This window comes from Theropithecus gelada, chromosome X (genome assembly GCF_003255815.1).
Source record: "Theropithecus gelada isolate Dixy chromosome X, Tgel_1.0, whole genome shotgun sequence".
Taxonomy (NCBI): Eukaryota; Metazoa; Chordata; class Mammalia; order Primates; family Cercopithecidae; genus Theropithecus; species Theropithecus gelada.
The window spans coordinates 43,174,763-43,198,038 of record NC_037689.1 but is presented as its reverse complement, the minus strand read 5'-3'; the positions used below and the strand labels follow the sequence as shown (position 1 = coordinate 43,198,038).

At 38.0% G+C, this 23,276-nt stretch overlaps 1 protein-coding gene across 5 annotated transcripts in view; it reads right to left on the bottom strand.

Annotated features, from left to right (window-relative positions):
- The window catches only part of CNKSR2 (connector enhancer of kinase suppressor of Ras 2), a 301,612-nt gene that overhangs the window by 234,196 nt on the left and 44,140 nt on the right, over window positions 1-23,276 (bottom strand). For all 5 annotated transcript variants that reach the window (XM_025373440.1, XM_025373441.1, XM_025373442.1 and 2 more), the window contains exon 2: window positions 2,789-2,952. In XM_025373440.1, coding sequence (XP_025229225.1) covers window positions 2,789-2,952 — 164 coding nt within the window. The remainder of the gene's footprint in view (window positions 1-2,788; window positions 2,953-23,276) is intronic.

Here is a 23,276-nt window from a genome sequence, read left to right as displayed (position 1 = left end):
AACTTAGACATGAAATGTACTTAGCTGCTGTGTTTGTCGTATATGTTACTTATTTGTTCATATACTTGGCCATTACCATGTGCCAGAACCAGTAGTAACTTAGAACTGATCGAACACAGCCATTTAAGTCTTAATGAATTTGTGCTAAGTTCATATCAGCCTTCTCTTTCAATCATATGCATGCAAAAGCATTTGAAAGAAATAAACATACGCATTTAAAATTTTAGAAAAGTAACGTCAGCTATATCCTCACCAGTGGCAAAATTTCACTAACCACTTAACTAGAAATACTTAATATTGGCACCACATATTTTACAATGTCAATGCCATTTTATTCAGAGTTCTTTTTTTTTTTATGGCTGCATAGTAGTCCATGGTGCATATGCGCCACATTTTCTTTTTTTTTATTATTATTATCATTATGCTTTAAGTTCTAGGGTACATGTGCATAATGTGCAGGTTTGTAGAGTTCTTAATTTAAATGCATCGTGTAGCAGGTTTTTAGCTTTATAATACATTGCTTTATAAATACGAGTGAGTCTTAAAAGGCTTGCTTTAATGAATTTTTTTGGAAAATAAATTATTTTAAGATGAATGAACCAAGCAATTATGTTGCAAAGAAACAAATCCCAGCAATTGCAAACATCAAATCTTTCATGCAAAATGCCTGAAATTATAAGTACATGAAAAATGAAATGAAAACTGTTCTTATCCTGTCATAAATGATTTATTTACAGTTCCTAATAAAAAGTGTATTGTCAGAACACAAATCAAGGCCCATACATTAAGCTCTATATATATATTTTATTTATGTTTTTACTCTTTCAGTTAATATTCTTTGCTCTCTATTGAAGCATACTAAATGATAGCTTAATAGCTTGAAATATTATTACACCTCCAAATCATGAACAGCTTACTTCTTTCTAGAATAACATGATGCAAACAATATATCTGATGCTTAATAAATATATGTTGCATGAATAAATAAGTGACTAAATAAACCTTTGATTCTCATCAGCTGCCATAAACATTTATGCACATAAGGAATAACTTCAAGACAAGGTAGATGAAAATACAGTATAGCTTAAAGAAACAAAAGGAATCTGCTAATTTTTCTATGTCTTCCTTATTTGAGGAACAGAAACCTCAAAGTCAAAGGCTGTGTAGGCAAGAGAAAAATTACGGTTCTTTGAAGAAAGACAAGAGAGTTTAATTCAGCAAGATAACATTAATTTAACATCTTTTATGAGCTTAGCACTGGGCAGAAAGCTAAAAAAAAATATGAACTAAACAAAGGTGTCTTCCTTTGAGGAGTCCAACATGAATTAAAGGATAAAAGAACCTAAGCAAAGAATTGTAATGTGATACAAGGTGTAAGGTGTTACCTTTTTTTCTCATCATTTCCCATTCTACACAAACTAAATGACAATTCTCAATTTTCTCTGAATATTCCATATTCTTTCACAATTCTGTTTTTACACATGATATTTCTTCTGCTTAGATAACTTTTCTCCAACTTTTTGTCTGGCAAACATCTAATCATCTTGTAAGACCAAATGCATATGTTACCTACACTTTCTGAATCCCTCAGAAGAGTTCATTTCCTTCTACACTCCCCTGGAATTTTCTTTAAATCTATGTTGTCTTCTAATGGCTACTGTCTTTCTTAATGGACTGTATATATTTTAGGAGTACAGACTGAGTCTTTTTCATCTTTGCAATCCCAGCGATAGCACTGTTTGAGCAGGAATATATAATTGTTGAAAAAGAAAAGAATACAGTAGACATAAGGAAAATGTAGAATGGCCAGTGAAGATCAGAGAGACAAGACTTAGCAGGGTAAACCAAAATTCGAAGAGCAGTTGGGGACAGAGGGGAAGGAGGTAAAGATACAGTCCCAATAGTACAATTTCCTGGACTAGTCAACTCAGCTTGCTGATAAGGAATCTCACCTCATGATTTCATAATGGTATGTAGAAGAAAATCGGAATTCACGACCCAGAAATTTGCTTTATATTCCCCAGAAAGCATCTGTTGCATAAACTGAAATGTATCTGTACTTCTGACTTGTTGATGTATATCCATTACATTAGGAAGGGGTAAGAAGGAAGTTTAACATTTGACTTCTTTGGGGACTGCAACTAAGGAACTACTCAATAAACAGAAAAAAAAAGTTGGTGTTTAAATTTATTTTCTGCGTTAACTTCCAGAAGAGCTCAATCACATAATGAAGCATCCAAATGACATGACTTTAAACCTGGTGCTTAAACCCAGAACTGTACAGGGATTAAAGCTCAGCATCTGAAAGGATTCACCACAGCTACATGGTTCAAACTTAGAAGTGGTCTAGACATCTATTTCTGATGCCATGCTTTTAAGTAGGTTTAGGTCAGCAGAGCCTTGTTCATAGGTCAAACTTCAAATGTCTAGACTGTATGTATATAACACTGTCAACCATCAATATTCTTTCCTTTCTCAAAGTGTGAGAGCCTAGCACATGAGTGGTTCATCTATGAAGAGTCCTGTTTATGAGACATACACTCTGGACTTAAGGTTTTGATATACCCAACTCTTACTGTTATAAAAGATGTTACAAACAGGGAACGGTTATTTGGCACTAACATCATAAAAATTTAAGGAAGGAAGAAAATATCAGGTCCAGTTGGTTGAGAATCAGGGTTTTTTTCTTCTATTTGCATTTCAATTATCAAAAGAAGAGAAGAAAAAAGGGAAAAGTAACAAAAGAAGAAAAGGGAAGTTTCCCTCTTCACCAGTTTTATGTCCTTACCAATGCACACAGAAGGTCAACTGCTTCCAAGATCAGTTCCTGATGACCAATGCGGCTGACCCCCAGATCTTCTAGCTCCTGATGTGTAATGCGCAACAGCTGGTCCCCACTGATCTTCTCCCTCTCAAAGTTCTTAATATACTGCTGCAAACAGTCATCAAGACCTACAAAATACAAGTATGAAAGACCACAATGAAAACATGGCCAAACCAAACAAACGTGAAGGGTGGGAGAAGCAAGCATTAGTGCTACCATGTCACAAATTAAGTCCATTTTAACTCTGAACTAGCCAAATCCTTCACCCTTTCTTAACCTACATATGGGCTATGGTGAAAAAGAAAATCACGTCATCATACTCATAGTTGTCAGGTACCTAGTTGAATTTTCCTCAGCACGTACTGGAAATCTTGATCTCACGTCTGTGCAGTTCTCCTTGCTGACTAATTTCATAAAGTATGCCAACAGGCAGGTTCCCCTATTTTTAAATTTATGTGCATCACCTTCTTTCTTATTTAAACCCCACTTCAGAGGAAGAGGTGTCTTTCCCATTTAAAGCTAATCTATCTATCTGTACTCTGTAGTCCCATCTCCTGCCATCTTAAGATGACTTCAGTAACTAAAAAATTAAATTCTCTTTGTTTCAACTATTTTCTATTAATTGACTCATTCTATGTTCAAATCTCTGCCATCTTAAAACAAAACACAAAATCCTTATTTTGATTTCACTGATCATGTGTGCTCCTCACTAGTCTGTCACCCTCTTTGGATTCAAGCCCTTACCCTTATTTCCTCACCTGTGATGCATTCCTTAATCCATTATAATTTGGATTTTACTCAAATCTAAAAGTAGAAATCAGGATTACACGGGGCAATTCATACGTGATTGGCTAGGCTATAGATTGAGTTGGTTTCAATCATCTGTGAAGTGGCTTGATACAAATGATGAACTGGACTAATAAAACTAACGCTCTAGAAATTTAAGTAAAGAATACCAAGAAAATGAGGCAATTAGCTGAAACTAAGAGGTCCTCATTATGTCAAGGAGGGAGACCAGAGGCTATAATGGGCTACATTCCAGCTGAAGTTATGGAGGAGCAGAAATTATAAAAAAATAGAAAAAAACAGAGACGAAATTAGAAAAGATGTACAAAAGGAAGTCAAGTTTCCAAACAGAGAGATTATGCAGCCATTGAGAAAGAAAATGAGTCAGTCCTAAAAGCACTGTGATTCCTGACAGGGTCTAGTATAAGGCCACAGATGTCTTTACTATATTCTCAAACTTCCTTAAAGTAACTAGAATTACTTTGTAGCCTCTCTATACAACCTTCTTTTTCTTTCATTCTCTATTAGTATGTGTATACTGCTGAGGGCTGAAATGTTCTCACTGGATATAGCAACGTGAAAGTCACTAGTGACATTCCTGAGAGTTGTTTTCACAGTGATGGCAATAAGCCAGCACCGAATGAGTTGAGGAATCTTCAAAGCAGTCAGGGTACATAAGAGAAGAAAAAAATAAGAGGATATCGAGTTTGTTTTTCTTTCTTAAAGATGCTAAGACTTGAAGATATTTAAATGTCGATAAGAACTGTACATCTCTATTGAAAAAGGAGGGAAGGAGCAGATAGATGCAGGATGTAGATGCAGGTAGATTAATAGTCTGTGAGTAAGATGAAGGACTCCCTGCCTAATAACTATAAGACAACATTATGGATCTGTGTGAGAGTTCACTGAGATATTTGTAAATAAAATAAACATGTAAATTGATACCATTATAAATATGTGCTGAATACCTAAATGGAGTTGGTACTAATTACAGTGCCACATAGCTAAACAGGATTTATATTTTAAAAGGAAGACTCCAAAGTCAGGAACAAGGGGAAAAATGAAGGAATTATTTGTCAGACACTGCTGTGAATGCTGGAGATAAAAGGGTAAATAAGACACAGACCTCAAGGAATGCAGTACTTGTATTAGGTATTATATGTAACCTAGAGATTATTTAAAGTATACAGGAGGATTTCATAGGTTATATCCAAATACCATACCATTTTATATAAGGGACATGAGCATTTGCAGAGTTTGGTATCTGTGGGGGTTCCTGGAACCAATCTCCCTCAACTGTATAGGGTGAAAGGTATAGTGGTCCATAAAACTTGAGGGTTGATCAGACAAAGCAGCATCTAAGAATGAAAACAAAAATGGATCAGAGGACAAGGTAATAATAAGGAAGGCATGACAGACAAGTGTTAAATGCAGCACAGCATTCTAGTAAGATAAGGATTAAAGCACTCTGAGAGTTAAGAGATTATCAATGATTTTAGCCAGAACAGTATTAGAATAATGCAAAGAGAAGCCAGACAGACTACGGGATTGAGCAGTGACTGGGAAATGAGAAAGTGACGGCCTTGCATGTAGAATATTCCTTTAGAAGATTACAGGATAATGGTGAGGATGGGAGTAAACAGAGAGATGCCAAGTAGTGTCAAAGAGACTACTGTTATACCAATTTCAGAAGTGAAGAAACTAAAGGTCAGTGAGACTACGTAACTCTCTAAGTGTACACAGTAAGTAACTGACAGGAAAATCAAGAATTGAAACCTGGTCCCAGAGGATCCAAAATCTAACCTACTTTGACTATATCACACCATCTCAAGACCAAAAAAAAAGAAAAAACACACACACATCTCAACAATAAAGTGGATTCATACCCTTGCAAAAATAAATGAGTAAATGGAGATAGAAACATACAGTTATTAAAATGAAAAAGAAGAATAACATAGAACATTGGCTAATGAAATTACACTCTTCTAGACCTACCAGAAAAAAAATTAAAACTACCAAGGACTAAAGTCCATGCTAGCATACTCTTGATGAATTCAATACTGTGTAGAGTACCCAGATGGCATTCAATCTGAAGTTGCATTTGAATGAATGAAAGGGGAAACATTGCAAATAGTTTTTAGATACCACTGAAACCAATATAATACATGTTGACCTGAGAAACCCCTGTTCTTTATGTTCTTCAAAGGCATCCTTAACAGTCATCCTCCTACAAGCAAGTAGTTGCTCTATAACAAGTAGTATATGATTTGTTTTCACAAGGATTCTCAAGGAAACCAAATAAAATTTTAAAAGGGAGGATAATTTTCTTCTGGAACTGTTCTCATTTACTCTGTCCTAATTTATTTTGAAAAAGGCTACACTTTCAATAGTTTTATATCAATTCTATATAGAAGAACTGATGCTGAATAATAGTAATACCTTCGATTATTTATGAACTGTATATCATTATCTTGATTTTACAGATAAAAAAATTTAAATTTAGGGACCATGCCTGGGATCCCACAGCTTATAAATGGTAAGGCAAGGTCTAAACCCAAGTCCATCTGACTCTAAATCCATGCTCTTAAAGACTATGCAGAATTAGGAGTGAGGGAGGAATGGAAAGGATGGTTTCCAAACCTCTAGACTGTTTGTTTGTACCATACCAAAAGTCATTATACCAAAAATGTTTTTCTATTTTCCATTTAAAACTTTAAGGTCTTTGTTTAATATGTATTTATTTAAATTATACTTTGCATGAAAAGGCATTTAAGTATATTGTTTACACATATACAATTCAGGAGGGCAATACAAATTGAAAGTAGATGAGAAAAATATGGTTAAAGGAAGATATGGTTAGTCATAAAGTGGGAGCCAGAATAATGAAAATATAAAAAATTCATACAAATGAAAAATACTAATAGTTTAAAACATTCATTAGATAACAGCAAGCCAGTTTCTCAGAGAAGTCCATCCAGTTTTTTCTTAAATTGATATATAATAATTGTATATACTTATGAGATACATGTGATATTCTGATACATTCATGTGAAGTATAATGATCAAAACAGGGTAATTGGAATATCCATCACCTCAAACATGCCCATCCATTTTTGACACTAAAGTCAGCAAAAAAGATTTCTTGTGGGAAGAAATCCTTGTGTAATGTAATAAACAACACCTTCAAGAAACTCTTTTGATAAACACAACTATAAGTTCCCATTGGACTGTTTCTTACAGTAAGGCTGAAAATACATTTAAAAAATGTTACGTTGTATTGTAGACCAAATAATAACTGATTATCCTGAAGATAGAAACATGTTTATCTTTGCTGACTTTAAGGATGTTAATCTATCAACAGGGTTTATAATTCCAGGGAGAAAATGAGTACATAAGTGAAAATAGGCCCCCACAGTAGGAAAGAGCATCAGGGGCAGGGATGTGGGGAGGAGACCAGGAAGAGACTGACAGCTGAGGCCAAGATTTAGCCACGGTGAAGGTTAGGAAATTTCTTGAAGGTGCAGGAAGGAAGGTCCAGGGTGACTGAGGGAAACCCATGCAGTAGCTGCTGATCCTGCTGGCCCTATGGCTGGGCACCATGGGATTAGGCAGGGCTGAGCTCCTAAGGGCCTAGGAGCAGGGCCTGCAGGTGCCCTGGGGAAATTCCATAAGCATCCACTTATGCAGTGAGGCTTCAGGGAGACCAATATGAGCAGTGCTATGGATACACTCTTCCCAGCAGGAACCTTTGTGAGGCTAGAATTTAAGCTCCAGTATACAAGTTTCTGGAAGAAGAATTCTGAGTGCAAAGTCAAGTCCAGTGGAAAGAAGCAGAAATGCCTGGCCTACATCAAACTTGAGGATAAAATTTTAGGCCAGATGGTCCATTGCCCCATACAGATGCAGGATGGACAGGAGCCTGAAAAGCATCAGGAGATTCAGTGCAGTAGAGTGGAGCAGGCCAGCCATGACCCTCACAGCTACTACTTCCCTGGACAATTTGCCTTCTTTTTAAGGCCCTGCTCCCCAGCACAGAACCCTGGACTGAATTTTATCGTGCTCCCCAGACAGCTGCACATGGTAACCAGTGGAATACCCTGCCCTCCTAGTGATGATCCCATTATATCCCGAGCTAATAAAACTACTCTCCAAAAAACAAAGAAAAAAATATAAAAAAAAGATTACCATAGAATTCAGCAATTCCACTTCAGGGTATATACCCAAACAAAATGAAAGCAGATATTTGAAGAGATAGTTGTACACCTATGTTCATAAAAGCATTATTCACAATAGGCAAGAGGTGGAAGCAACCCAAGTGTCCACTGATGTATAAGTACACAAAGAAAATGTTGGAGGAGGTGGAGCAAGATGGTAGAAGAGAAGGCTCCACTAATTGCCTTCCCTAGCCTCTGACAAGGACACCAATTTAATAATTATCTACACAAAAAAGCACCCTCATAGGAATCAAAAATCAGGTGAGCATTCACAGTACCCGGTTTTAACTTCGTATCACTGAAAAAGACAATGAAAACCTAAAAAACAAAAATTAAAAAAAAAGTCTTAAGCAGTGATGCCATACCTCCCTCAAGCCCAGGCAGTGGTAGGGTGGTTACTAGAGTGTTTCTTTGTGCTGGAGGGAGAGCACAGCAATTTGTGAGGCATTGAACTTACTGCTGTCCTGATAGAGCAGAAAGGAAAACAAGATCAAACTCAGCTGATACCCACCCACAGAGGGAACATTTAAACCAGCCCTAGCCAGAGCGGAATCGTCAGTCCTGGCAGTTGGAATATGAGTTCCCACAAACCTTGCCACCATGGGCTAAAGTGCTCTGAGGATTTAAATAAATGAACTTGAAACACAGTCTAGACCACAAAGACTGCAAATCCTAGGAGAGTCCTAATGCTGAACAGGGCCCAGAGACAGTGGATAGGGGTGACATGCAACATACTAAAACACCAGCCAGAGTGGCCAAGAGAGTGCTGGTATTATCCCTTCCCTAACTCCAGGCTTTACAGCTCATGGCTCCAAAAGAGACTCCTTCCTTCCGCTTGAGGAGAAAAAAAGGGAAGAGTGGGGAAGACTTTATCCTGCATCTTGGATACTAGCTTGGCCTAGTCAGAGTCATGAGGGCCCCTTTCCAGGCCCAAGCTCCTGGATGACATTCCTAGACATACCCTTGTCCAGAAGGGAATGACCCTATCCGGGCACCATTCATCACCAGCTAACTGAAGAGCCCTTGGGCCCTGAATAAGCAGCAATGATACCCAAGTACTACATCAAGGGTCCTGTATGAGACTGTGAGACTTGTTGGCTTCAGGTAAGACCCAGCACATTTGCAGCTGTGGTTGACTACAGGGCACAATTCCTTGTGCTTCAAAAAAGCAGAGGGAAATGGAAAGGGGACTTTGTCTTGTACCTTAGGTACCAGCTCATGCATAGGGGGGTAGAGAACAAAGCAGGTTCTTGGGGTCTACAATTCTAGGACTTGGCTATTAGATGGATGACATTTCTGGACCTGCCCTGGGCCAGAGGGGAGCCCACTGTCCTTGAAGGGTGAGGCCCAGGCCAGGCAGCATTTGGTACAAGCTAATTGAAGAGACCTTGGGTCTTAAGGAAACAGCAGTGGTAGTTTGGCAGTACTCACTGTGGTTTCGTGGTGATGGTGGCCATGGAGGGAGGGGGTTCCTCTGCCTTTGGAAAGGGGAGAGAAGAGTGGGAAGAACTACATCTTGTGGTTTCAGTGTCAGATCAGCCGCAGTACAACAGAACAACAGGTGCACTTCTAAGGTTTTAAATGCTAGTCCCTGGCTCCCAGACAGCACCTCTGGACCCACCCAGGGCCTGGGGAAAATTGCTGCCCTGAAGGGAAGAACACAAGCCCGTTGGCTTTGGCATTTGCTTACTGTAGAGCCCCAGGGTCTTGAGAGAACATAGGCAGTAGCCAGGGAGGGGTTAAAGCAGGCCTTGAGCAACACGTAGTGCTATGTTGGCTTCAGGTATGACCCAGCACAGTCACAGTGGTGGTGGCCACAAGGGTGCTTGTCTCACTCCACCCACAGCTCCAGGTGGTTCACAACAGAGTGAGAGACTGTTTATTTGGGAGACAGTAAGGGAAGAGAACAAAAGTCTCTGCCAGGTAGTCCAGAGAATTATCCCAGATCTTGTCCAAGATCATCAAGAAGGCCTCCATGAGTCTATAAGAACCACAGCATCACTGGGCTTGGGGTGCTCCCTGAAGCAGGTACAGCTTAGATCATAACACCTAAGTCCTTTCAAATATCTGGAATGCCTTCCCAAGAAGGATGGGTACAAACAAGTCTTGGCTGCAAAAACTATAATAAATTCCTAACTTTTCAATGCCCAGCAACAGATGAACATCTATGAGTATTAGGACAATTCGGGAAAACATAATCTTATCAAATGAACGAAATAGGCACCAGGTGCCAATCCTGGAGAAACAAAAGATATGTGACATTTCATGTAGAGAATTCAAAATAGCTATTTTGAGGAAACTTAAAGAAATTTCAAGATAACGCAGAGAAGGAATTCAGAATTCTATCAGATAAATTTAACAAAGAGATTAAAATAATTTAAAAGAATCAAGAAGAAATACTGGAGCTGAAAAATGCAATTGTCATACTGAAAAATGCATCAGAGTCTTTTAACAGCAGATTTGGTCAAGCAGAAGAAAGAATTCGTGAGCTTGAAGACTGGCTATTTGAAAATACAGTCAGAGGAGATTTAAAAAAAGAATAAAAAACAATAACCCATGCCTACAGGCACCTCAAAAGGGAATATCTAAGTGTTATTGCCCTTAATCAGGAGGAAGAGGAAGAAGTCAGTGGTAGAAGGTTTATTGAAAGGAATAATAACAGAGAACTTCCCAAACCTAGAGAAATATATCAATACCTAAGTACAAGAAGGTTATAGAACACCAAGCAGAATTAGCCCAAAGAAGACTACCTCAAGGCATTTAATAATCAAATTCCAAAAGAGTCAAGGATAAAGGATCCTCAAATCAACAAGAGAACACAAACAAACAACATACAATGGAGCTCCAATACATCTAATGAGAGTTTTCAGTGGAAAACTTACAGGCCAGCAGAGAGTAGCATGACATATTTAAAGTGCCAAAGAAAAAATCTTTTACCCTAGAAGAGCATAAACAGCAAAAATATTCTTCAAACACGAGGGAGAAATAAAGATGTTCCCAAATAAAAGTCATGATATTTCATCAACATGAGACCTGCCCTGCAAGAAATGCTGAAAGAAGTACTTCAATCAGAAAGAAAAGGACATTATGAGCAATAACTAGTCATTTAAAGGCAAAAAACTCATTGGCAATAATAACCACACAAAAAACACAGAATATTATAACACTGTAATTGTGGTGTGTAAACTCCTTTTATCAGTAGAAAGACTAAACAATGAACCAATCAAAAATAAAAACTACAACAGCTTGTCAAGACATAGACAGTACAATAAGATCTAAATAGAAACAACGAAAAGTTAAATAGTGGGAGTATGAAGTTGAGGCGTACAGTTTTTATTAGTTTTCTTTTTGCTTGTTTGTTTGTTAGCACAAACAGGGTTAAGTCCTCATGAGCTTAAAATAATGGTTATTAAGATAGTATTTGCAAGGCTCATGGGAACCTCAAACCAAGAAACTAAATCATTTCAAATGGGGAAAATCACTTTCACTAAAAGGAAGATAGAACAGAAAGAAAGAAGGAAGAGAAGACCACAAAACGGCCAGAAAACAAATAACAAAATGGCAGGAGGAAGTCTTTACTTATCAACAGTAACACTGAATATAAATGGACTAAACTCTCCAATAAAAAGTCATAGAGTGGATGCGTAAATTTAAAAACAAAACAAAACACAGTGAACTGTTGCCTATAAAGAAACGTACTTCACCTATAAAGACACAAATAGAGTGATAATAAAGGAATGAAAAAGATATTCCATGCCAATTGAAACCCAAAAAGAGCAGGAGTAGCTATACTCATATCAGGAAAAATAGATTTCAAGACAAAATCTATACAAACAGGCAAAATAATAGAATCATAAAGGGGTCAATTCAACAAGAGAATTTCAAATATATATGCAACCAGCACTGGAGAACTCAGATATAAAAGCAAATATCAATGAAGCTAAAGAGACAGAGAGTCCCCAGTACAATAATAGCTGAAGACTTCAACACCCCATTTTCGGCATTTGACAGATATTCCAGACAGAAATTAACCAAGAAACATTGGACTTTATCTACACTATAGAACAAATAGACCTAACAGATATGTACAGAATGTTTCATCCAAAGACTGCAGAAGACACATTCTTTTCCTCAGCAAAAGGATCATTCTCAAGGACAGACCACGTTAGGTTACAAAACAAGCCTTAAAACATTCAAAAAACCGAAAATACTCTCAAGCATCTTCTTTGACTACAAAAGCATAAATTTAGAAATTGATGACAAGAGGAATTTTGGAAACTATACAAATACATGAAAACTGAACAATACATTCCAAAATGACCAGTGGATCAATGAAGAAAGTAGGAAGGAAATTGAAAAATTTCTTGAAACAAATGATAATGAAAACACAACATACAAAAACCTATGGGATACAGCAAAAGCAGTACTAAGAGGGAAATTTATAGCTATATGTGCTTACATCAAAAAAGAAGAAAAACTTCAAATAAACAACCCAACAATGCATCTTAAAGAACCAGAAAAGAGAGCAAACCAAACCCAAAATACTAGAAGAAATAATAAAGACCATAAACAAATGAAATTGAAATGAAGCAATACAAAAGAGCAATAAAAGAAAAAATTGGCATTTTGAAAAGTTAAACAAAATTGACAAACCTTTGGCTAGACTAAGAAAATAAGAAAGAAGACCCAAATAAATAAAATCAGAGGTAAAAATGGACACATTACACTTGATACTGCAGAAATTCAAAGGATCATTAGTGGCTACTATGAGAAACTACATGCCAATAAACTGGAAAATCTTGAAGAAATGAGCAAATTTCTAGACAAAAATAACCTACCAAGATTGAAACATAAAGAAATCCAAAACTTGAATATGCTAATAACAAGTAACGAGATTGAAGCCATAATAAAAAGCCTCACAGTAAAGAAAAGCCTGGGAGCTGATGGCTTCACAGGTGAATTCTACCAAATATTTAAAGGAGAACTAATACCAATCTGACCCAAACTATTTTGAAAAATAGAAGACAATACGGCCAAACTCATTCCACGAGGCCAGTATTACCCTGACACCAAAACCAAAGACACATTGAAAAAAGAAAACTACAGGCCAATATATCCCATGATTATTGATGCAAAAAAACTCAACAAAATACTAGCAAGCCGAATACAGTAATATTAAATACTTTAAAACCATAATTCATCATGACCAAGTATTTATCCCTGGGATGCAAGAATTGTTCAACATATGCAAATCAATCAATGTGATACATCATATCTACAGAATAATGAACAAAAACCATCTGATCATTTCATTTGATGCTGAAAAAGCATTTGATAAAATTCAACTTCCCTGCATGATAAAAACCCTCAAAAAACTGAGTATAGAAGGAACAAACCTTAACATAATAAAAGCCATATATGGCAGTCCCACAGCTAGTATCATACTGAATAGGGAAAAACTGAAAGCCTTTCCTTCAAGATCTGGAACACGGCAAGGATGCCCACTGCCACCATCATTATTCAACATAGTGTTGGAAGTCCTAGCTAGAGCAGCCAGGCAAGAGAAATAAATAAACAGCATCCAAATTGGAAAGAAAGAAGTCAAATTATTCTTATTTGCTGATGAGATGATCTTATATTTAGAAAAACCTAAAGAATCCACAAAAAAACTATTAGAAGTGATAAATTCAGTAAAGTTGCAGGATGCAAAATTAACACACAAAAATCAGTAGCATTTCTACATTCCAACAGTCAACAACCTGAAAGAGAAAATAAAGTAATTTGATTTATAATAGCCCCATATAAAGTTAAACACATAGGAATCAACTTAACCAAAGAAGTGAAAAATCTCTACAATGAAAACTATAAAACATTGATGCAAGAAATGGAAGAGACCACGAAAAAAAGGGAAAGATATTTCATGTTAATCAATTGGAAGAATCAATATTGTTAAAATGTCCATACTACTCAAAGCAATCTACAGATTCAAAGCAATCCCTATCAAAATACCAATGACATTCTTCACAGAAATAGAAAAAAAAATCCTAAAATTTATATGGAACCACAAAAGATCCAGAATAGCCAAAGCTATCCTAAGCAAAAAGAACACAACTGGAGGAATCACACACCTGACTTCAAATTATACTACTGAGGTATAGTAAACAAGATAGCATGGTACTGGCATAAAAACACACAGAGACCAGTGGAACAGAATAGAGAACACAGAAACAAATCCACACACCCACAGTGTACTCATTTTTGACAAAAGTGCCAAGGACATACACTGGAGAAGGCCAGTCTCTTTAATAAATGGTTCTGGGAAAACTGGATATCCATGGGCAGAAGAATGAAACTAGATCTGTATCTCCTGCTATATACAAAATTCAAAATTGATTAAAGACTTAAATCTAAGACTTCAAACTATGAAACTACTACCAGAAAACATTGCAGAAACTCTCCAGGACATTGGTCTTGGCAAAGATTTCTTGAGTAATACCCCACAATCACAGGCAACCAAAGCAAAAATGAACAAATGGGGTCACATAAGTTAAAAGGCTTCTGCACAGCAAAGGAAACAGTCAACAAAGTGAAGAGACAACCCACAAAACGGGAGAAAATATTTGCAAGCTACACATCTGACAAGGGATTAATAACCAGAATATGTAAGGAGCTCAAACAACTCTATAGGAAAAAAAATCTAACAATCTGGTTAAAAATGGGCAAAAGATTTGAATAGGCAGTTCTCAAAAGACATACAAATGGCCATAAGGCATATGAAAAGGTATTCAGCAGGCGGAGCAAGATGGCCGAATACGAACAGCTCCAGTCTCCAACTCCCAGCGCGAGCGACACAGAAGACCAGTGATTTCTGCATTTTCAACTGAGCTACTGGGTTCATCTCACTGGGGAGTGCCAGACGATCGGTGCTGGTCAGCTGCTGCAGCCCGACCAGCGAGAGCTGAAGCAGGGCGAGGCATCGCCTCACCTGGGAAGCGCAAGGGGGAAGGGAATCCCTTTTCCTAGCCAGGGGAACTGAGACACACAACACCTGGAAAATCGGGTAACTCCCACCCCAATATTGCGCTTTAAGCAAACAGGCACACCAGGAGATCATATCCCACACCTGGCCGGGAGGGTCCCACGCCCACGGAGCCTCCCTCATTGCTAGCACAGCAGTCTGTGATCTACCGGCAAGGCAGCAGCGAGGCTGGGGGAGGGGCGCCTGCCATTGCTGAGGCTTAAGTAGGTAAACAAAGCTGCTGGGAAGCTCGAACTGGGTGGAGCTCACAGCAGCTCAAGGAAATCTGCCTGTCTCTGTAGACTCCACCTCTGGGGACAGGGCACAGCTACACAACAACAACAACAACAACAACAACAAAAAAGCAGCAGAAACCACTGCAGACGCAAACGACTCTGTCTGACAGCTTTGAAGAGAGCAGTGGATCTCCCAACACGGAGGTTGAGATCTGAGAAGGGACAGACTCCCTGCTCAAGTGGGTCCCTGACCCCTGAGTAGCCTAACTGGGAGATATCCCCCACTAGGGGCAGTCTGACACCCCACACCTCACAGGGTGGAGTACACCCCTGAGAGGAAGCTTCCAAAGCAAGAATCAGACAGGTACACTCGCTGTTCAGAAATATTCTATCTTCTGCAGCCTCTGCTGCTGATACCCAGGCAAACAGGGTCTGGAGTGGACCTCAAGCAATCTCCAACAGACCTACAGCTGAGGGTCCTGACTGTTAGAAGGAAAACTATCAAACAGGAAGGACACCTACACCAAAACCCCATCAGTACATCACCATCATCAAAGACCAGAGGCAGATAAAACCACAAAGATGGGGAAAAAGCAGGGCAGAAAAGCTGGAAATTCAAAAAATAAGAGCGCATCTCCCCCGGCAAAGGAGCGCAGCTCATCGCCAGCAACGGATCAAAGCTGGACGGAGAATGACTTTGACGAGATGAGAGAAGAAGGCTTCAGTCCATCAAATTTCTCAGAGCTAAAGGAGGAATTACGTACCCAGCGCAAAGAAACTAAAAATCTTGAAAAAAAAGTGGAAGAATTGATGGCTAGAGTAATTAATGCAGAGAAGATCATAAACGAAATGAAAGAGATGAAAACCATGACACGAGAAATACGTGACAAATGCACAAGCTTCAGTAACTGACTCGATCAACTGGAAGAAAGAGTATCAGCGATTGAGGATCAAATGAATGAAATGAAGCGAGAAGAGAAACCAAAAGAAAAAAGAAGAAAAAGAAATGAACAAAGCCTGCAAGAAGTATGGGATTATGTAAAAAGACCAAATCTACGTCTGATTGGGGTGCCTGAAAGTGAGGGGGAAAATGGAACCAAGTTGGAAAACACTCTTCAGGATATCATCCAGGAGAACTTCCCCAACCTAGTAGGGCAGGCCAACATTCAAATCCAGGAAATACAGAGAACGCCACAAAGATACTCCTCGAGAAGAGCAACTCCAAGACACATAATTGCCAGATTCACCAAAGTTGAAATGAAGGAAAAAATCTTAAGGGCAGCCAGAGAGAAAGGTCGGGTTACCCACAAAGGGAAGCCCATCAGACTAACAGCAGATCTCTCGGCAGAAACTCTATAAGCCAGAAGAGAGTGGGGGCCAATATTCAACATTCTTAAAGAAAAGACTTTTAAACCCAGAATTTCATATCCAGCCAAACTAAGTTTCATAAGTGAAGGAGAAATAAAATCCTTTACAGATAAGCAAATGCTTAGAGATTTTGTCACCACTAGGCCTGCCTTACAAGAGACCCTGAAGGAAGCACTCAACATGGAAAGGAACAACCGGAACCAGCCATGGCAAAAACATGCCAAAATGTAAAGTCCATCGAGGCTAGGAAGAAACTGCATCAACTAACGAGCAAAATAATCAGTTAATATCATAATGGCAGGATCAAGTTCACACATAACAATATTAACCTTAAATGTAAATGGACTAAATGCTCCAATTAAAAGACACAGACTGGCAAACTGGATAAAGAGTCAAGACCCATCAGTCTGCTGTATTCAGGAGACCCATCTCACACGCAGAGACATACATAGGCTCAAAATAAAGGGATGGAGGAAGATTTACCAAGCAAATGGAGAACAAAAAAAAGCAGGGGTTGCAATCCTAGTCTCTGATAAAACAGACTTTAAACCATCAAAGATCAAAAGAGACAAAGAAGGCCATTACATAATGGTAAAGGGATCAATTCAACAGGAAGAGCTAACTATCCTAAATATATATGCACCCAATACAGGAGCACCCAGATTCATAAATCAAGTCCTTAGAGACTTACAAAGAGACTTAGACTCCCATACAATAATAATGGGAGACTTCAACACTCCACTGTCAAAATTAGACAGATCAACAAGACAGAAAGTTAACAAGGATATCCAGGAATTGAACTCATCTCTGCAGCAAGCAGACCTAATAGACATCTATAGAACTCTCCACCCGAAATCAACAGAATATACATTCTTCTCAGCACCACATCGTACTTACTCCAAAATTGACCACATAATTGGAAGTAAAGCACTCCTCAGCAAATGTACAACAACAGAAATTATAACAAACTGTCTCTCAGACCACAGTGCAATCAAACTAGAACTCAGGACTAAGAAACTCAATCAAAACCACTCAACTACATGGAAACTGAACAACCTGCTCCTGAATGACTACTGGGTACATAATGAAATGAAGGCAGAAATAAAGATGTTCTTTGAAACCAATGAGAACAAAGATACGACATACCAGAATCTCTGGGACACATTTAAAGCAGTGTGTAGAGGGAAATTTATAGCACTAAATGCACACAAGAGAAAGCAGGAAAGATCTAAAATTGACACTCTAACATCGCAATTAAAAGAACTAGAGAAGCAAGAGCAAACACATTCCAAAGCTAGCAGAAGGCAAGAAATCACTAAGATCAGAGCAGAACTGAAGGAGATAGAGACACAAAAAACCCTCCAAAAAATCAATGAATCCAGGAGTTGGTTTTTTGAAAAGATCAACAAAATTGACAGACCACTAGCAAGACTAATAAAGAAGAAAAGAGAGAAGAATCAAATAGACGCAATAAAAAATGATAAAGGGGATATCACCACCGACCCCACAGAAATACAAACTACCATCAGAGAATACTATAAACACCTCTACGCAAATAAACTGGAAAATCTAGAAGAAATGGATAATTTCCTGGACACTTACACTCTTCCAAGACTAAATCAGGAAGAAGTTGAATCCCTGAATAGACCAATAGTAGGCTCTGAAATTGAGGCAATAATTAATAGCCTACCAACCAAAAAAAGTCCAGGACCAGATGGATTCACAGCTGAATTTTACCAGAGGTACAAGGAGGAGTTGGTACCATTCCTTCTGAAACTATTCCAATCAATAGAAAAAGAGGGAATCCTCCCTAACTCATTTTATGAGGCCAACATCATCCTGATACCAAAGCCTGGCAGAGACACAACAAAAAAAGAGAATTTTAGACCAATATCCCTGATGAACATCCATGCAAAAATCCTCAATAAAATACTGGCAAACCGGATTCAACAACACATCAAAAAGCTTATCCACCATGATCAAGTGGGCTTCATCCCTGGGATGCAAGGCTGGTTCAACATTCGCAAATCAATAAACATAATCCAGCATATAAACAGAACCACAGACAAGAACCACATGATTATCTCAATAGATGCAGAAAAGGCTTTTGACAAAATTCAACAGCCCTTCATGCTAAAAACGCTCAATAAATTCGGTATTGATGGAACGTACCTCAAAATAATAAGAGCTATTTATGACAAACCCACAGCCAATATCATACTGAATGGGCAAAAACTGGAAAAATTCCCTTTGAAAACTGGCACAAGACAGGGATGCCCTCTCTCACCACTCCTATTCAACATAGTGTTGGAAGTTCTGGCTAGGGCAATTAGGCAAGAGAAAGAAATCAAGGGTATTCAGTTAGGAAAAGAAGAAGTCAAATTGTCCCTGTTTGCAGATGACATGATTGTATATTTAGAAAACCCCATTGTCTCAGCCCAAAATCTCCTTAGGCTGATAAGCAACTTCAGCAAAGTCTCAGGATACAAAATTAATGTGCAAAAATCACAAGCATTCTTATACACCAGTAACAGACAAACAGAGAGCCAAATCAGGAATGAACTTCCATTCACAATTGCTTCAAAGAGAATCAAATACCTAGGAATCCAACTTACAAGGGATGTAAAGGACCTCTTCAAGGAGAACTACAAACCACTGCTCAGTGAAATAAAAGAGGACACAAACAAATGGAAGAACATACCATGCTCACGGATAGGAAGAATCAATATTGTGAAAATGGCTATACTGCCCAAGGTAATTTATAGATTCAATGCCATCCCCATCAAGCTACCAATGAGTTTCTTCACAGAATTGGAAAAAACTGCTTTAAAGTTCATATGGAACCAAAAAAGAGCCCGCATCTCCAAGACAATCCTAAGTCAAAAGAACAAAGCTGGAGGCATCACGCTACCTGACTTCAAACTATACTACAAGGCTACAGTAACCAAAACAGCATGGTACTGGTACCAAAACAGAGATATAGACCAATGGAACAGAACAGAGTCCTCAGAAATAATACCACACATCTACAGCCATCTGATCTTTGACAAACCGGAGAGAAACAAGAAATGGGGAAAGGATTCCCTATTTAATAAATGGTGCTGGGAAAATTGGCTAGCCATAAGTAGAAAGCTGAAACTGGATCCTTTCCTTACTCCTTATACGAAAATTAATTCAAGATGGATTAGAGACTTAAATGTTAGACCTAATACCATAAAAATCCTAGAGGAAAACCTAGGTAGTACCATTCAGGACATAGGCATGGGCAAAGACTTCATGTCTAAAACACCAAAAGCAGCGGCAGCAAAAGCCAAAATTGACAAATGGGATCTCATTAAACTAAAGAGCTTCTGCACAGCAAAAGAAACTACCATCAGAGTGAACAGGCAACCTACAGAATGGGAGACAATTTTTGCAATCTACTCATCTGACAAAGGGCTAATATCCAGAACCTACAGAGAACTCAAACAAATTTACAAGAAAAAAACAAACAACCCCATCAAAAAGTGGGCAAAGGATATGAACAGACATTTCTCAAAAGAAGACATTCATACAGCCAACAGACACATGAAAAAATGCTCATCATCACTGGCCATCAGAGAAATGCAAATCAAAACCACAATGAGATACCATCTCACACCAGTTAGAATGGCGATCATTAAAAAGTCAGGAAACAACAAGTGCTGGAGAGGATGTGGAGAAATAGGAACACTTTTACACCGTTGGTGGGATTGTAAACTAGTTCAACCATTATGGAAAACAGTATGGCGATTCCTCAAGGATCTAGAACTAGATGTACCATATGACCCAGCCATCCCATTACTGGGTATATACCGAAAGGATTATAAATTATGCTGCTATAAAGACACATGCACACGTATGTTTATTGCAGCACTATTCACAATAGCAAAGACTTGGAATCAGCCCAAATGTCCATCAGTGACAGACTGGATTAAGAAAATGTGGCACATATACACCATGGAATACTATGCAGCCATAAAAAAGGATGAGTTTGTGTCCTTTGTAGGGACATGGATGCAGCTGGAAACCATCATTCTTAGCAAACTATCACAAGAACAGAAAACCAAACACCGCATGTTCTCACTCATAGGTGGGAACTGAACAATGAGATCACTTGGACTCAGGAAGGGGAACATCACACACCGGGGCCTATCATGGGGAGGGGGGCGGGGGGAGGGATTGCACTGGGAGTTATACCTGATGTAAATGACGAGTTGATGGGTGCAGCACACCAACATGGCACAAGTATACATATGTAACAAACCTGCACGTTATGTACATGTACCCTACAACTTAAAGTATAATAATAATAAATTAATTAAAAAAAAAAAAAAAAAGAAAAGGTATTCAGCATCACTGATCATCACAGAAGTGCAAAGAAAAACTATAATGAGATAGCATCTCACCCCAGTTAAAATGGCTTATATCCAAAATACAAGCAATAACAAATCCTAGTGGGGATGTGGAGAAAAGGGAACCCTCGTATACTGTTGGTGGGAATGTAAATTAGTACAACAACTATGGAGAATAGTTTAGTGGTTCCTCAAAAAACTAAAAATAGAGCTACCACATGATCCAGCAATCCTACTGCTGGGTATATACCCCAAATAAAGGAAATCAGGATATCAATGAGATATCTGCACTGGGTCCCAGAAGACCCAGTGGCTATTCTGTATCTTTTGTGGTTCCATATAAATTTTAGGATGGTTTTTTTTTATATTTCTGTGAAGAATGTCATTGGTATTTTGATAGGGATTTGTTGCAATTCTGCAGTTTGTCGCAGTTCCGTTCACAATAGCCAAGATTTTGAAACAACCTGTGTCCATCAACAGATGAATAAAGAAAATGTGGTACATATACATAATGGAGTAATATTCAGCCATAAAAAAAGAATGAGATCCTGTCATTTGCAACAACATGGTTGGAACTGGAGATCATTACATCAAGTGAAATAAGCTAGGCACAGAAAGACTAACATCAAATGTTCTCACTTATTTGTGGGATCTAAAAATTAAACAGAGTAGAAGGATGATTACCAAACGGTGGGAAGGGCAGTGGTGGTGGGAGTGAGGGGCAGGTGGAAAAGGTTAATACATATGAAAATATATTTAGAAAGAATGAATAAGTTCTACTATTTGACAGCACAACTGAGTGACTACAGTGAATAATTTAATTGTACATTTTATTATAACTAAAATAATATAGTTATAGTTTGTGACACTAAGGATAAATGCTTGAGGGATGGATACCCCATTCTCCATGATGTGATCATTTCACATTGCATGCCTGTATCAAAACATCTCATGTATCCCATATATACACACCTACTATGTACCCATAAAAATTAAAAATTTTTAAAAATGTTGTATATATGTTTTAAAATGTGTATACATTTTTATTCAGCCTTAAAAAGAAAGTACTGATACATGGTACTGCATGGATCAACCCTGAAGACATTATGCTAGCTGAAATAAGCCATTCACAAAAGGACAGAAACTGTATGATTCCACTTATATGAGGCATGCAGTCGTCATGCAGCCGTCAAATTCAGAGACAGAAAGTAGAATGGGGCTGCCAGAGGCTGAAAGGAGGGATAATAGGGATTGTTGTTTAATGAAGAGTTTCAGTTTTGCAAGATGAAAAGACTTCTGTGAATGGATGCTGAGGTCAGTAGTACAAAAGTGTTAATGTACTTACTGCCAGTGAACTGTACACTTAAAGATGGTTAAGATAGTACATTTGATGATATGTGCATTTTACACTTAAAAATGCAATCGTTAAAATAAAATGGCAAATTTTGTATTATCTATATTTTAGTATAAGAAGAAGTACAAATTAAGCAACAGATTAACCTTAAATAGCCTAAATTTGCTCCTTTCAAATTTTAATTAGACCTAAGTATTTTGGGAGGCATATGGGTATGTGAAAGCCACAGCTGTAAGTTACCATTATATATATGATTACAAATGCTATGTCTATCTATGTGTAATCAAACTTCTCTAATAGAAATACAATTTTCTTTTCTATTGAATACAAAAAAATCACTGGTGGCAATGATTTGCTAAATTTAGTATATTCTACCTAGAAGTCATCAGTATGATGTCTTACCCAATCTTAATTCATCATGAAAAAATTGCCTAATCATGATGGGACTTAATACGGTTATCTTTTTAAATATTTTCATTTAATATCTAAGAAATATTGAGTGAGGACATGCTGAAAATTGTATGCTAGACATATCAAGGGAAAAAAGAATTTTGTATCTAAATGACATCTAGATGAATTTTAAAGTAATTAGTGTCATGAAGAATTAGTCAGTCATCTTTGCCAAGGTGCTGGGAGAAACTATCTTCTCCAAAGAGGACTTGCCCACGGGCAAGAGGAGACAGTTTTCCAGGTGGGAGGTAAGAGGAAGTGGTAATGAGAACAATGCTAGAGACTTGCCATTGTAAAGGGCAAAACTTGTTGATCCAACTTTACTTCTGAGGACACATCTAATCTTGGCTTATCTCAGTCCCAGGATTCCCTAATGCTCCTGATATTTTTAGATTTAAACTAGGTTCCAAAGTCAATAACTGCCTGTTCTTAATTCTTCTACAACACAGACTTCTATATGATTTTCCTAAGGAATGCCTCCCTTCCTGTCCCTAGTATCAGGATGCTTGTCTCAATGCTTTTCTAATTCCTGATACCAACTTTTATTTATTAACTGAACAAATGTTTGTTGAATGCCTATTTTTGAGCCAGGCATTATTCTATGGAATAAAGAAGAAAAGTGAGCAGAAACGGACATGGCCCCTGCTTTCACT